The 15,775-nt window shown below is 29.8% G+C and overlaps 4 protein-coding genes across 5 annotated transcripts; 2 read left to right on the top strand and 2 right to left on the bottom strand.

Annotated features, from left to right (window-relative positions):
• Positions 1-2,318: 2,318 nt before the first annotated feature.
• On the bottom strand, positions 2,319-7,648 carry LOC130452724 (mitochondrial import receptor subunit TOM70). 2 transcript variants are annotated; one of them, XM_056792142.1, is made up of 4 exons: positions 6,430-7,648; positions 5,538-5,861; positions 4,269-4,737; positions 2,319-2,618 (listed from the first exon to the last, which is right to left on the bottom strand). In XM_056792142.1, exons 1-4 carry the CDS (start codon positions 7,106-7,108, stop codon positions 2,456-2,458), a joined length of 1,635 nt encoding a protein of 544 aa, XP_056648120.1. In that variant the 5' UTR covers positions 7,109-7,648; the 3' UTR covers positions 2,319-2,455. The 2 variants fall into 2 exon arrangements, with proteins under 2 accessions (XP_056648120.1, XP_056648119.1); XM_056792141.1 differs by having other exon boundaries at positions 5,538-5,867; positions 6,430-7,308.
• Positions 7,649-8,057: 409 nt separating this feature from the next.
• Positions 8,058-11,594, top strand: LOC130440765 (protein C12orf4). Its single transcript, XM_056774088.1, has one exon. The coding sequence runs from the start codon at positions 8,135-8,137 to the stop codon at positions 9,695-9,697; it is 1,563 nt and encodes a 520-aa protein (XP_056630066.1). The 5' UTR covers positions 8,058-8,134; the 3' UTR covers positions 9,698-11,594.
• Positions 11,595-11,600: 6 nt separating this feature from the next.
• Positions 11,601-13,732, bottom strand: LOC130440767 (uncharacterized). Its single transcript, XM_056774090.1, has 2 exons — positions 13,449-13,732; positions 11,601-12,197 (listed from the first exon to the last, which is right to left on the bottom strand). The coding sequence occupies exons 1-2, from the start codon at positions 13,714-13,716 to the stop codon at positions 11,668-11,670; spliced, it is 798 nt and encodes a 265-aa protein (XP_056630068.1). The 5' UTR covers positions 13,717-13,732; the 3' UTR covers positions 11,601-11,667.
• A 460-nt stretch (positions 13,733-14,192) lies between these two features.
• Positions 14,193-15,587, top strand: LOC130440769 (ATP synthase subunit g, mitochondrial). Its single transcript, XM_056774091.1, has 2 exons — positions 14,193-14,333; positions 14,412-15,587. The coding sequence occupies exons 1-2, from the start codon at positions 14,294-14,296 to the stop codon at positions 14,669-14,671; spliced, it is 300 nt and encodes a 99-aa protein (XP_056630069.1). The 5' UTR covers positions 14,193-14,293; the 3' UTR covers positions 14,672-15,587.
• The last annotated feature ends 188 nt before the right edge of the window (positions 15,588-15,775 follow it).

The raw sequence follows: 15,775 nt of genomic DNA, 5'->3' as shown, positions 1-15,775 counted from the left end.
TCAAATCATATATTATAATACCGATTGTTCTTTTCTCAAAATAGGAATTTCTAATCGAAGATACAATTGCTGCATCTATAGACCGCTCAAGTTTCATGGTGTTTATGTTATTTTCTACAACTATTAAATCGTTAACTCGGATTTCAGTCAAACGGGGCTAGATTAGGGGTATAAGGTGTGTGCTCAATCTCTGTCAAGCCACATTAGTGTACCTGTGTGCCTGAGAAAGCGAATCAGTGTGGAATGGAGCATTCTGATGAAGCCAAAGCACACCACGACTTTTTTCGATAATATTTCATTCAACTGCTTTAGTAAGTCACAGTAATATGCCGCGTTCTCGGTTGTATTTAATTCCTCAAAGTTAATTAAAAGTATACCGTCGCAGATCCAAAATATAGCGATCAATTTTTGCCTTTTTTGGCACTGGTTCTCCTTTCCGATACCACACCATGGAATCTCTTTTGGATCCCAGTAGTTTCTCCCTCTTTTTTTTTCTGTTTTTGCACAGCCTCCATTTTGATTTCGACAGAATTCTGCTATCATGTATCGAAACTTGTTGAGACTGTCAGTGACGTGTGCATAAATATTTTTGCGAACGCATTCATGAGAATGACATTTTAATACCATTAATATTTGATAAATAAGAAAAAGCAAATATTGAGCAATAAGTATTAGCAGATTTTATGAAGGTCATATTAGATTACATGCAATGAAGAAGCTTTAAAACAAAAATTGAATCTATTAGAGACTTATAACAGTATGTAGGAATTTGAAGATGAAAATTGATGTGGATTGGTAACGAATATTTGAACAAACACTAAATTAGTTGTTTATTACTTTATTATATTTGGCCTGTCTTCTTAAGTTGATATTAATAAATCTTTCATGTTTCAGTAATTTGTTAAAAATGATATCTCGTCTTCCTTAATAGCACAAATATTAATTTATGGATGATTATCCTGAAAATATATGAATTTTTCGTGAGATAATCAACAATATATTCTTGATATTAAATTTTTAAATGAGCACAAATTTGTTGATTCAGTTGGAAATATGTTAACATTTTCTCTAGTGATTCACTATGCAATTGGTTGTCGTTTTTCTAAAGTGCCTTCCAGATATATGTAAATTTTTGTTATTTAGTTTATATATCTATGTTATATAATTTTTATTCTGCACCGTCCTTTCTAAAAGATAATTGTATATTAAAACAATAATGATATTAAACTCATTCAAAATTTGTTTCATTTATTCCCAATAACACAATGGGTCCTTTCCACTAGGCACTCCGACGATCACGATCTTTCCCATTCCACTTAGTCCAGAGGGTTATAATCGTAAGCCCAAGTGGAATGGCTTGCGAGGCGTTTTGAGTGTGAGATAAATATTAACGAATAGCAAAATAGAAAATATCCCATACCGCAATAAATAATGAGAAATTTCAGGTGCCGTGAACGCTTAGTGGAATGCACCAAATATATAATATAAATCAAAAGTCATCACATAAACAAATATATTCAATCGTTTTGATAGTTTGACATGTATAAATCTACGTTTCTAAAACAATTCGCACTTCGACGTAAAATTGGCCCATTTCTAATGACCTAGTGCGCGTATGTCATACACGGCACTAAATGCAAAATCTTGGAGCTTATTTTCAAGTAACCAAACATTTTCGTACTTTTAAACCATATCATTCGATTGCTAAATGAAAAAAAAAACTCTTGGCATACCGAAAACATGCAGAGGAATGAATTCAAGGTACGGGACAACGGAAAGAATTGACAAAAGGTGTTTTATTATCAAGTATTTCTGTCTCAAAAAGTATTATGTGGAGGATAAATTTAGGGAGAAAGATGTACGCTCGGAATTATAATTCCGAATGGCCTTAATGTTTATAAAGTATACTCCAAAGGAAGACACCCTACGAGATGGACTGACGATAATAAAAGAATACGGACAAATTGGGTAGCAGCCGCTCAGAGCAGAGAAAACTGGAAGCATTTGGAGGAGGCCTATGTCCAGCAGTGGACGAGATAAGGCTGAATAATGATGATGACCCCAAAATTTATTTGATAAATGTAAAATACAGATATGATTAAATTTTACCAATTTTGAACGGGCACATTCAAATACATATATTAATTTAAGCAGATTTTAATGTTGTCCTGCAATGACAACTGCAGTATTGCTGTTCATATTTGGACTTTGTAAGATTAAATTTTATCTAAAATTATTTTCTCATATACAAAAAAATTTATTACTTTAAGCCAAGAAATATCTTCTTAACCTGATCGGATAAATGAAATATGCCAACAAACTGTTATAAACATTTAATTTAGGAATGGCTTGTATTTACAGTCAGCAATGTTCTTTCCAAAAGTCTATTATTTCTTTTACTACATTTCAAATTTAAAAACAACAAAAAAGTCATAACAAAATACAAAAAAAAACATTAGGCTTCTTTCAAAATATCTGGTCCTAATCCCAAATTAGACGCAATTTTAAGCTGTGAAGATGCCGCATCTCTCAAAGAGAATAAATGTACCATTTCCATTTCAGATCTTGCCAATGAAATTGCTTTGTTGAACAATTCTATTGCAAGAACCAGATTTCCTCTGTAATATAAAAAATTAACATTTATTATTCTCATAACATTTTGTAAGAATATACAAAAAGAGCATAAATTACTTAAACAAAAATAATAGGGGAGGGATTGTAAAGCAAATATGGTTTAATGCCTGTCGAAACCATAAGCCTTCTCTGTTTCAACATATTTATAAATCACATACCAAACAGACACTTCAAAACTACATAGGGTAATAAGAACAATTGATAACAATTGCTAATAATAAAATAGATCTACAGAAAATATAGGTACTTGACATTGAACCCTAGAAAGAATTAAAATGAAAATAAATTCTAAAAAGTAATGATGATGGCAAACGAACACAAATATAAGGTAATAATATCAAACAAGTGTCACACTGTAAATATCTGTATTGGAGAAAATTAAGACCAAAATATCAGAGAAAAAATAAATAAATCGTCAAACATGTATTCACTAAAAACCGCATTGGTGGATCAAGGTATTTCAAGAAAAATGAAAAGGATAATATTCCAAACAGTTTTTAGACCAATGCTCACATATGGAAGCAGAACATTAGTATTTTAAACAAAAAGCATTGACTTAAAATTAATCAGGTTTGGTGTTTACAGAAATCTGGGGTATATAGGTGCTCCAACAAGTAATTCAAGATCAAAGCGAAGAAGCACCTCAAATATTATAGTTATATGTTTCTACTGCAATTAGTGCCCTCAAAGCAACTCTAAAATTACAGGTTATTTTTCCAGTGATGATAAAGCAGAAATCCACAAAATTCTTAAATATTATAAATATTTTTTTACTTGTTTCTTTCTACTTGATTTTTTTTACTATTTCATATTCTTAAATAAGTCATCCATTATATTAATCATAATCATTTTCAGAGAAATGGAATGAACAAAATTTTGTATATATGCTTAACCTCTTTTCCAATTATATTTTTATACCTCTATCGATACGTTCAATTTCAAAATATTGTTTGTATTTTCTCTTGGAAAAAAATCCTTGTACAGTAGTTGAACCTTTCTTCATAAACTATAAGTTACAGTGAGACACTCATCATTGTTCGAGGGCACCATTTTAAATAAATTAAATAAAAGGTTGTAATCTTTGATAAAAAGTAAATCATATATCTATGAATTGAAAATTGAAGAACTAAGAATTGAATAAAAACGATCACAAAAACTTTCAACAAATGGAAAATCGCAATAAACTGTATTTTGCAGAAAATTTCTACACTTTAAATAAAAGATATATACTAGCTTGTACACTGTTATATGATTGAAATAGAAATGAAATATCTGAGTGCATGCAAAAACAAAACGAAAAACAGAGACATAATAAGAGAACTGAAAATAAAGTCAATTTTAAATGATATTAAAAATAAATGTATGAGTTGAAAAGTGGGGCCAATATAGTTACTAAAAAAAGCTGAGACAGACCACAAAAACACAATAATATTAAAAGACAATTGACAAAGATTTGAACACTAACAACCAAAACAGTACAAAATTGAAAAATGGAAAATATTTGTAAAAAACATTCATCCCTATACTGAAAGGTAATAGAGAAATCAATGATATATAAATTATTTTTATCAATAGAAAGATTTCAAAATTTACATAAATATTGGAATCACATCATTGAAAATATTTTTGCTCACCTTTGTACTTCAACAGTTCCTAATGTCTCATAAGCAAATTCAGACTTATCATCAACTTGTATAGCTTGTTTCATTAACTTTACTGCATTTTCTATTTCTCCTTTCCATTGTAACAGCAGAAGTCCTCTGTGTACATATATTGAAGCATTATTAGGATCTATTTCCATAGCAGTTAGATATAACTTTTCAGCTTCTTGAAATTCTTGTTTTTCAGTTTTTACTTGAGCAAATAAAATGTACGTCTCTGGGCAATCTGGAAATCTTTCAATAGCTCTACGAAAATCGTCCATTGTTCGCATTAGAAGAGATACATCTTTCATCTGCATAGCATAACGGTAGTCTGCATAACATTTTTGTACGACGGCAACTGCAAAGTCTGGATTTAAACTTACTGCTCTTTCAAAATCGTTTCTAGCTTCTTGAACCTGTTCCATCAAAAGTTTAACTTGACCCCTGTGGTGAAATACATCTAAAAAGAATTAAATTGTCGGTTTAATGTGGAAAACGGTGTAGATATTATTAATTTAAGTCTAATGAAGATTTTATCAAATACATGACATTACTGCATAGCAGTGAAAAATTAAAGTTACAAGAATGTAGTGGTGAAAATGAGTGACAGATAGACAACAAACAAGGAAAGCTTTAAATAGGATATGATAGAGCCTAAGAAGCGGTCCAGAATAAAAATTGCAGAAGTAGAGGGAGTACATTAAATAACCTGACACAAATTAGTCATAAAGTTCATTAATTCTAATAAATCTTAGGAAATCTTTATACATAAGCAAGAACTAGCTTAGAAATGCATTAGTTGAATGGGTTTCCAAATCGTGACATTAAGAACAATAACAGAATATACTGTTAGAATAAGCTCTGATCACTAAATTGAGAAAGATCTTATTACAAAGATTACATAATGAATTTTTTTAATTTCACATATAAAAACCTTTTCCCACTATTTTCTACTGTGACATTTCCACCTAGAAATTTTCTCTGGTTCTCTGGTTAAATTATTGATAATTTTAAATAAACTATACCCCAAACAATAATATTTACTCTCATCACATCTCTATAGGATGATCAGTTGAAAATTTATTTTATTTAGAAAATCAAATTCAAAATATTTAGATGTATCAAAGTATTGAAAAAAGATCTATAATATAAATTTCATAAAAAACCAGTTACTACAAATTTTATAATAATCAAAAAAATTTATATATATACATTAGCTTTACTGTAAACACATACTCAATTCAAATATTTTATACTAACCTGAAATATTAGAACCAATTTCAGCAGCTTTCTCAAAATCTGCAAGGCATTCATGTACTTTTTCAGTCTGCATATATATTGATGATCTCTTTATAAGAGAATTAACTTTTATGTAAATATCTGCTTCTGATGAATCTATTATTAGACTAAGGTCATCTAAGGCCTCTTTAAACTGACCAGTGAGAAAATAAAATGAAGCTCTAAGAGATAAAGCTTCAAATTTGTATAATGATTCAGATTCACTAAAACTTAATTCTTCAGTACATGCTGGAATTACTTCCTCATATTTCTCTGTAGCAAATGCCAATTTAGCCTTTAAAAACCCTGAAACTAGCAACATAGTAAAACAAAGATGAATATATGAATACTGAAAATAATATTTACAATATTTCTAGAACTGTTAAATGAATTATTCTTCTATCACAAATAATCAGTTTCACAGCATTGACAGGACATATGTGGGGCTAATTGAAGAGTAAATTTAACAAAAGTTTTGAATTAATGTACAATTTTTATTTATAGTTGCTCTTAATTTATAAAAAAAAACAAATAAATATTTTATCAAACATAGAATTAGCAGTAACAATTAAATAGCCACATCCTGTATTTATAGCTGTATTTCCTGGAAAAGTGAGAAAATCAACTTTTTAGCCAAAAAAATTTTTTGGAAAACCTCAGACCTCCCACCACTTCCATTAACAGGTTTTAAGTATCTGGAAATCAATTTTGTCGCCATATCAGTTCCTGTCATGATAGAAAAGTTAAAAAAAACTCAATTACACATCATGACAAAATTTTTCAATTACTGCTGTAGATTTTAAAATTAATCTATATCTACACAATAATCTTATCCGAAGTGGCTAAGTAAAAAAAATAGATTTATGAATTTTACCTTTTAAATCTCCCTGTCCCAAAGGTTCATTTGCTTCCAACAATTTTTTATAAACTGGATCTTCAGAGAAAGATGAAAAATATGTTTTAATAAAACTGTGAGAAGGTATAACAGGTTTTCTATTTTTTATAGCTTCGGCTGCATTTTGCTTTCCTAATTCCTTCAATACCCGATCAGCCATAAGCAAAGAATTTTGATTTTGAAAGTTTTGCAGTAGACAAACAGAAGTGATATCATCTAGTGCATTTATCCAATCTTTGTTCATTTCTTCGGCTTTAGCTCTTCTGTACAATGCTTTTTCATAGCGATTGTTAAGTTCGATTGCTTTAGTGCAATCTGAAATTACGGAACTCCACTTTTTCAACTGTTCGTAGGCGGCAGCTCGGTTTTGATAGTAAGTAGCAAGATCAGTTCTGTATTCTTCAGGAATGGTGTCGATGGCTTTGTTATAATACGAAATAGCTTCATCGTATTTACCTCTTTTGAATAATTCATTTCCCTCAGTCTTGTACCTTTGAGCTTTTTGGAAAGGCGTTTCTTCCTTTTCGTCTTCTACTACCGCACTCAGCGTTTGTAAAGATTGCCTATTACTTGATTTTAGATACCAATACGCCAAACCTAAAGCTCCCGCTGCCCCCAAACCCAATGCAATTTGCCATTTTAATGAACTTGACGGCATTGTTTCTAAACATTCATAACTAAATTTATGAATTAAATGAGACTTGTCACGTCACTTTTAATGTTGAAGGGTTGTGATCAGGAAACTGAAAAGTGAGGTTAAGGGTTAATAACTATTCTAAATGATTCTGATTGACAAAACTATTGGAGTCTAGGGAAGGGCAAAAAATATCGATATATCAAGATATCGATATTTTTTCAGAAAATAATCGATGATATTTTTAATTTCGAGTTTTCAATATTAAATATCTCATTATTGTAATATTTCGGCCGTTTCATGTATAAATTAATAAAAACCAGAAAGTACAAGCTTTGGTATAAGTACGGCCCGAGACTGCCCAAGACGGATAAAACAAATCTGTTAACCACGCAGAGGCTTTACTAAAAAAATGACGAAATACTCTCTCCCTTTGAAATATTTTTTCACCATCTACAATAATAGATCCAAGGTTTTAAACGTATCTAATTTACATCTTCATTTATCTGTTTCCAAGCTATCACAAAAATAATAGCGATAATCGCTTAGAACAAAGACGTAGAGGACAACCTTCTCCAGATTTAAGACAAAACAGTAGAACCTAACGAGTCATTAATTTGGGGTAGACGTGAAAAACTATATTTCTCAACACAAATAGAAGTTTTGGTAGTACTCGTTAGGATTTTTCAACTTCGAATATTTTAAAAATTTGTTCAGTAGCCGAGATCAAGGCAGTAAAGAAACACTGTACTCAAATGGACTCTAAAATCATTACATTTTATTTAATAGGAAGTTTCGAGAAATAGGATATATAAAACGGAAAAACAATTGGTCATATTAAAGTTTACATAATGAAAAATATATCGTGTAGCTAAAAACAAACTTTGCTCGTAGAAATATTTACGTCATGTATTTTATTCACATTTCTTTTATTAAGTTTACTTATTAAAATTTGCCTAAATCTTTTGTGGGAGGGTGTACACAAATGTCAAATTTAAAAAGGGAAGTTCTGATTTTTGTATTGTTTTGGATTAAATACAATTTTAAAAAATGAAGAAGATGCATAGTAAGAAATCATATATTTATGTCAACTGTGAATACGGATTCGAGCATAGTATATTGATTCCTTGTGAGGATCCAGTTAACGAATTAGTATATATTCTAATAATTAGACATAACCTACCCATTTATGTAGAAAAGGAATTAACTGAAGATATACAAAAATTCATTAAAGAACGTAGTACTGAGTATTTTAATGAAGAAACTTCGAAATTAATTACTGATGCAAAAGAAAATATAATTAACCTTGAGGATATAACTAAGGAATGGGAAAACATATTAAAAGAAGAGATGGCAGAATATGGAGAATGTAGATGTGCCTCAGATGATGAATTGTTTGCTACAGCTTACCACAAAATGGTACATTCCCCAGCTTTGGAAACAATGCTCCAATTAGAGCATATGTACTCTAAAACTGTGAGGCAAAAAACTGAAGAAAAAAAGAGATTAATACAGGAATTATCGGAACGTCAAAGTTATGAAATGAATAATGCTGTTGATAGATTAGATAAAGATATGACTGAAAGCAAAATAAATGAATTGGTAGCAAGGCATTATGAAACTCATTCCCTACTTCAAGCTAAATTGAATAGTGAATTGGATACGTTGAAAGAAGCTCAAAGAAGAGAATATAGGGAGTGGTTGATGCAAATGCTTGAACAGAAACAAACGAATAGTTCTTTACCTACACCAAATTCTCCTTTGGTACCACCAGAAATATTAATGCCATGTTACAGAATAGACAGAGATATACAAGATACTCCAATATTAGAAGAAAGTTTCACTATACATTTAGGTTCACAACTCAAACAGATGCACAATATCAGAATTTTATCAGGAAATGTAATGGATTTGTGTATAGTAGAGGATAATAAACAATCAACAGAGCCAACACCTCAGTTACTCCAAACAGCTCTAGCGCTTTACTCCAATGATTTATCTGGTCTTGTACTGTTAGCAGATAACAAAATAGGCTCTAGATGGACACAAGAATTCCAAGAAGTTTGTCAGAAATCTACAGAGTTTCACTTTCCACATATTGAAGATCAATTAGACAAAATTTCTAACATAGCACAAAAATATCTGAAAAGTGACCACAGATGTGGCAGTCGCAATGCTAACAGTGAACTTCTGCAGCCTGGCGACTTCTATATAACAAGACATTCTAATTTAGCACAAGTACATGTTATATTTCATATGGTATCAGATGACAGTTTAAGAGGGAACGACATAAACAGTAGACATTCTGTTGTACTCGGTTTAAGAAATATTCTCAAAACTGCATGTTCAAATGATATTACTTCACTGACGATTCCTTTGTTATTACAGTATGAAATGACTGAAGAAATGACAATATCTTGGTGTGAAAAACGTGCTGAATTAGTTTTCAAATGTGTGAAAGGTTTTATGATAGAGATGGCTTCGTGGGGTGGATCAGATTTAAAAAATCTACAATTTATGGTACCTCAAGGTATTTCTAATCAAGTATTCCAATCCCTTACAGAGATGTTGCCTAGAATTTTCAAAGTATCTAATCCAAAAATATTACAATAGAAGTAATTAAGTATTATGTATTTTATTTTTAAATGTGTCTCATTTAAAAATGTCCATCAGATAATTTCCGATATTATTTTAATCATTTAGATTTTTTTAAGTATAATGAGTATATATTGAAATGAAACTTATTTATAAAATATATTTATAGTTACATATATATATATATATATATACATATACATATATATTATACATATATACATATATACATACATATACATTATAGTTACATATTTTGACACCCAGTATTTTAAATTAATTATTGGAAATTCTAGATGCTTTTTTATTTCTTTTATTAACTCACATATTTCTATCTAGTCTATAAGATATCTAGTAGTGTCAACATTAGAGATTGTCCTGCATCTATTGGAACTTAACAAAGACATTATAACATAGAGACATAAAGTTTTAATCATAATTCCCATAAAACTCTGGATTGTTGTTTTAAAATTATTAATGTAGGGGTGAATTTACCAGCAGGCTGTAGCTTATGGCAACAGTTTTCAAAGGGCATCCAATTTTGTTGAAATTTTTTTTTATTTTTATATACAAAATGGAAACAAAATATTATTCACGTGGAGTTTTGTAATTTTCAATTAAATAAAAGTAATTTAATACAATGCATTTGCAATATGCAGTTGAACATCGTAACTCCGGACTTCTAAAACGTGGAATATCTAAAATCCGGACTGATTCGTTGATTTGTAGTTTTTTGAAACTAGATAGAGACACCATACTAACTATAGCATAAAGAATCAGAATTTTACAGATTTACTAAAGTGCCGCGCGATAAATATTAAAAAAATATTCCAGTTAAAGATCTGATATGCATTTTTTCCCCTTTCTAGTTATAATTTGTTTTTTATTTATTGTTTCCTTACTATTAATTTTATCTTAACTGTTGTTTATGAAGTATTTAATCTTATTATTATTTTATAAGTGTGTTTTTGTGAATTTAATTATATTTTATGCATACCTTTTCGTCTATTTTCATTATTATATAATGTGATATGATTTCTCGTTAGCGCGATAGATGGCGCCACAATAAAATTTAGTTTTTTCAACAATTCCTTAATTTTAGTTTTTCACTGATAATTACTATAATTTTTCCTTCATCCTCTAAATAATATTAAATCTAGTTACTCAATCCAATAGTGATTCAGTATCGATAAACGAATTAGCAAATTCAATTTCAAAGAATTTTTTATTTATCTTAGTCCTAAAATTATTAAGTTGAATTTTCTTGATCAAAAATTCAATTCAAATAATTATAAACTAAGGTATCGAGCAGAGCTGTGGTACAAGCCATAAAGGCCGAAATGGCGTGCTCTAGGCTAGTGCTGAAGTGCAAGGAAGTCCTACAAGAACTGGTGGGTGATAGCTGCAAGATCAAGCGCGTTTTAGCACTCGGGCAATCAGGGAAATGACGAAGCTTAATTATTTTCCAGATTGGAATTGGAAAATCCACCAATAAACTATATATGAAGCTATTCTTAGTGTTGCCAAAAGTGTTTCAATTACGTCTCTCACTGGTCTGCCTGCAAGACAAGCTCTGCTGAGATTTGTAGAGACACCTAACATCAGACAAGCCTCTCATAATTTACCTAATGACGTCAAAAGGTTCAAGTGAAATCATTTGATTGGCTTTTCGAAGGCCTTAGTGGGTCACAACGGACCTACTATGAACATTGAAAGTATTCAGTAGTAACTTATAAGAATATTATCACATTGAAAGGAGTGTCTACACCACTGGTTGAAAGAAAAACATTACAAATGTTAACAAGTTGGTATCTTAGTTGGAATGTTGTCTTTTAGGACATTTTAATTGGTGTTGCTTTTTTGAACATATTTATTTTCATTGTGTAATTAACTGGAGGATTATGAATAAATGATATGCTCATACAAATATATGTCTTTTTATTTTATAATATTCCAATACCATAAACTTATTATGTATATACAAAAATTCATTTCTTGAAATGATCATTGACTAATTTCAATATCTCTATAACATTATCAGTTGATGCTATAATTTTTTCTGCATAAGTTTTCATTGTATCACATTTAGCAATCCTGAAAGTAGCTGCGTTTCCTTTCAATGCCTTCATTGCATCTTCATCAGTCGTATCATCCCCAATAAATATAACTTTTGTTTCCTTATTCCAGTTCTGTCCATATTTCTTCTCTAAAAGTAAAAGTGCAATGCTGCCTTTATTCCATTCCACTTTAGGCCTTACTTCTATTGCCATATGTGCTTTTCCAATTTTAAAATTGAATTCTTGTATGATCTTTTCAGCTTCCTGTCTTATTGTTTCCTTTAAAGGCTCTGGAGTAGATCTATAATGAAAAGTTATGGTAGATCCTTTGTTTTCTATCCAAGCGCCATCTCGGACTACTTTCTCTTCTAATTTGGCAATTAATTCTTTTAGTTTATCATCTAAATTGGAAGGTAACTGGTGATTGTATCTAGAACCATCTGGATATAATACTTCCAGTCCTACAAAATAGAAATACAGTGACCTTATAAATTTATGCAAAGGATTATTCATTATAAATCACCCTGTACAAAAAATGTTTTTTGCATGTGTATGATTAATTTTTTTAGTAAACAAATAACAGAAAATAAAGATATTTTAATTGTTCAGATCTTATTATAACATATCAACATTATGTAATAATTCTTTAAAATTTTCATCAATTACACTTTTAGAGCCTTCATAAGTGATTCAGGAATATCATAACTATTCAATTTTTGATTCTGCTACTAAATTTTCCAATTCTTCTAATAAATCATTAGCATCTCCACTATTGCAATCAAAATTTTTTGTGTTAATGTCTGATTTCATATCGGATGAAATAAAATTTGATTTACAATAAGCTGCATTAGCTTGACAAATAAGATTTATTCTATAGAAATAATTTCTCCAAAAAAGTTCTTCAGAAATTACTTTTGGTACCAGCTCGAATCTAATAGATACCAAATTGGGATCTTCTTCCATAATCGCCACAGCTATTGGATAGAATAGTTTATAATCAAAATTGTAGTCTATACCAACAGGAGGGCTAGATATAAAATTTCTTCGATTTGTGGATAGAGATAGACATTCCTCTTTTAATACCTCTTCATTGCTATAACCAACCCAAGGTGGTAGTGAAGGAGCTAATTGTTTCTTATTGGCTGCAATGAATTTATCTTGTTCTCTGCTGAATTTTGATAATATAGTACCGTTAATAGATTGTCTCATTTTGGTACCTGCTACTGTTATAGTTTCACCAACCTTGTTAACTAGAGAATAAAGAAATTTAGCAGTAGGAGCTAAAGACTCAGTACTTGGAAACTCAAAAAACTGGGTTTCTTCATCTCTACTTTTTGTTATATCTAATTCTTTTAAACAATTTTCAGATTTGAAAGGGACAGTATTTGATATTTCATTTATCAAATTTACACCACCATCTTCCTCAGTAATATTTTTATCTGTGCTTATTTCTTTTTCACCTCCTTTAACCATGTTAATCCAGAATAATAATCTCTTATTAAATCCAGAAAGCATATTTGTATGGTTTATCGTCAATATATTGGTAATAACTTTTAAAATAGCAAAGTATCATCAGTAATACAATTTGACACTTTTGACAAATTATTAGAATAATCCATAGATAACTTATTTAATTTAAATGAAAATACTACCAGACTATAATCACAAAAAAATATATTACTCTCCTGTGTGCATCATTTTTTTTTACTTACCATGATTTCCAGCATATGTAATAATATCTAACCCAACCATACTCTTTACATTATCAACAGCTCTACCAGATATAATTGCCACAAATATTTCAGGAATTTTGGATAATTTTTCTAAGATATCCTTAGTTTCAGGTGGGATTTTTGCCAGGTCTGGATGATCAACAATAGGTGTTAGAGTACCATCATAATCTAATAAGAGAGATAAATTTGTACATCCTTCTAAATATTTCGTTACATATTCTTCCAAATCGCCAGCTGTAGAACACATTTCTCTAAATAAACGCGATGAGATGATGCTGTAATATAAAATCCATATAATTTAATGATACATAAACTAATTGTAAGATAGTATTTGATAATAATACACTTAGTGTCAACAAGGTTATCTAAAGTTTGCAATTTACTATTTAAATTATCCAGGAATTTTTATTATAATAGCAAAATTTTATTACTAATGATAATAATAAATAAATATTTGGAATTTCAAAATTTTTCCTGATAAACAATTTAGGCAATTTTTGGCAGTTTCGATTGTGGAATATTTTTGTATTTTTCTAATATAATTTTCTATATCAATATCATCATCGTTACTAATTGGCATTCGCTAAATATATTGTGGTTGTTAAAATTTAAAGTTCATGGCTATTAATATTATAACCACCTATACAATACTATAGACGTCTTTGGTCGCCGTAGTGCAATATTCATGAAAAACTCCATTTGCATTGAATTTTTTTGACGTATTAGTGACAGTCGCAAGGAGGTGAGAAGAGTGAAAACTTATTTCTTAGTTTTTCTCTTCATTAAAAAATTAGTGAAAAAAAATTACATAGAAACCTACTAAAATGTCCAAATTAGTTTCTCAAGTTCCAATCTGGACAGGAAGTAAGTTTTCATTATCATTTAAGATATTATGTAACTAACCTAAAACATCAAAGGTTATTTTATTTTAAATATTTCTAGGACTCGTCCAAGAAGCAAAACCTAGGCTTAACACTTTTATGAAATATGCAAAAGTGGAATTATCACCTCCTACACCAGCTGACATTCCTCAAATAAGAGCGGGAATTGGTAGGCTTATAACTGCCGCAAGAACAGGCTCTTGGAAAAATCAAACAGTTAAAGAAGCTTGGCTCAATACACTTGTTGGAATTGAAGTGTTATGCTGGTTCTACGTTGGAGAATGTATTGGAAAACGTCACATAGTTGGATATGATGTTTAAATAAATTGGGGTTAATTTAAAAATTTTGTAGAATGTACTTTTATGTCAATAGAATATTACTTCTATCAACATACTCATTTTTTGTGTTCTCCAAATAAATTGGTGATAATGTAGATAATTTTTGTGTTCAATATCTTGGATTTGTCCAAAAATAATATTCTTAGTTTGACTATAGAAAAACAATAATAATTTTGATCAGTAGAAGTGTTTATTTGAATAAATACGTCATTCTCATATTATATGTATTGAATATGTCTTTAGGTCCAACTTGTTCTTAAGACAAATCTGTTCTTCCATAGTCTGAATATATAATATCTTTCTCAATTTCTGGAAAATTTTTGCTGCTTGTCCATTTTCCAAAAGTAACTGATATTTTGTATATCTTTTGTCTCTACTTGTATAGCTAGCAAGGAAAATATGGGCATAAAATTTGTTTTGATTTTAGGTCTCTTCTGGTTGAAAATTAGTTTTGAAAAGGTCAAAATGTTAGCTTTTGATCTGTCTTAAAAAGTAATTTTAAATCAGAAGGGTCCTAAAGTCGAGACAATTTAGAAATAAAAGGGTCTAAGAAATAATAAACTCAAGTTCTTATGCTTTATAGTCAAAATTTTAATATTTATATAACATACATATAATGTGGAACAGCCAATTGGATTAAATTCATTAATAAATTAATTAGGGCGTGTTGGGAAAAACACTTCGATGTCTATTTGTATTTTAATTGCACATTTTTTTCAAAAAAAATTTTGTAGGGTATGTCATATGGCAGTTGTCCGATACCTTTTTTATTTTAAATGCAACCCCCTGTATATTATTTAGTTTTTGGATTCTGAACATAATTCATGTACAATGTTCTATACCCCAACTGTTACGGAAATATCAAGTGTTTTCATTTTTATTACAAAAATTATTATAAAAAAAGAATATTATTTCATTTCACAAATTCGCTACATTACAGTAAAAGCCTAATAAAAAATTTGGAATTCCATTCTCGCTTTGACTCAATTTGATTAGAGACAAGTGCTTGAAGAGCTGCTCTGCTAATAGGATAAATGTCGATGTATTGCGCAGGTTACGTTATTATGCAATGAGCTGCGCATGTGA

The sequence above is a fragment of the Diorhabda sublineata genome, chromosome 2 (genome assembly GCF_026230105.1).
Source record: "Diorhabda sublineata isolate icDioSubl1.1 chromosome 2, icDioSubl1.1, whole genome shotgun sequence".
Lineage (NCBI taxonomy): Eukaryota > Metazoa > Arthropoda > Insecta > Coleoptera > Chrysomelidae > Diorhabda > Diorhabda sublineata.
This window is presented reverse-complemented; position numbering and strand designations above follow the sequence as displayed.

Coding starts and splice junctions, on each gene's coding strand:
- LOC130452724 (XM_056792141.1), bottom strand. CDS start 7,108: ATGCCGTCAAGTTCATTAAAATGGCAAATTGCATTGGGTTTGGGGGCA. Junction 5,868..6,429: donor GGGACAGGGAGATTTAAAAG/GTAAAATTCATA, acceptor CTATGTTGCTAG/TTTCAGGGTTTTTAAAGGCT. Junction 4,738..5,537: donor AATTGGTTCTAATATTTCAG/GTTAGTATAAAA, acceptor AATTCTTTTTAG/ATGTATTTCACCACAGGGGT.
- LOC130440765 (XM_056774088.1), top strand. CDS start 8,135: ATGAAGAAGATGCATAGTAAGAAATCATATATTTATGTCAACTGTGAA.
- LOC130440767 (XM_056774090.1), bottom strand. CDS start 13,716: ATGTGTTCTACAGCTGGCGATTTGGAAGAATATGTAACGAAATATTTA. Junction 12,198..13,448: donor TACATATGCTGGAAATCATG/GTAAGTAAAAAA, acceptor TCTATTTTGTAG/GACTGGAAGTATTATATCCA.
- LOC130440769 (XM_056774091.1), top strand. CDS start 14,294: ATGTCCAAATTAGTTTCTCAAGTTCCAATCTGGACAGGAA. Junction 14,334..14,411: donor AGTTCCAATCTGGACAGGAA/GTAAGTTTTCAT, acceptor AAATATTTCTAG/GACTCGTCCAAGAAGCAAAA.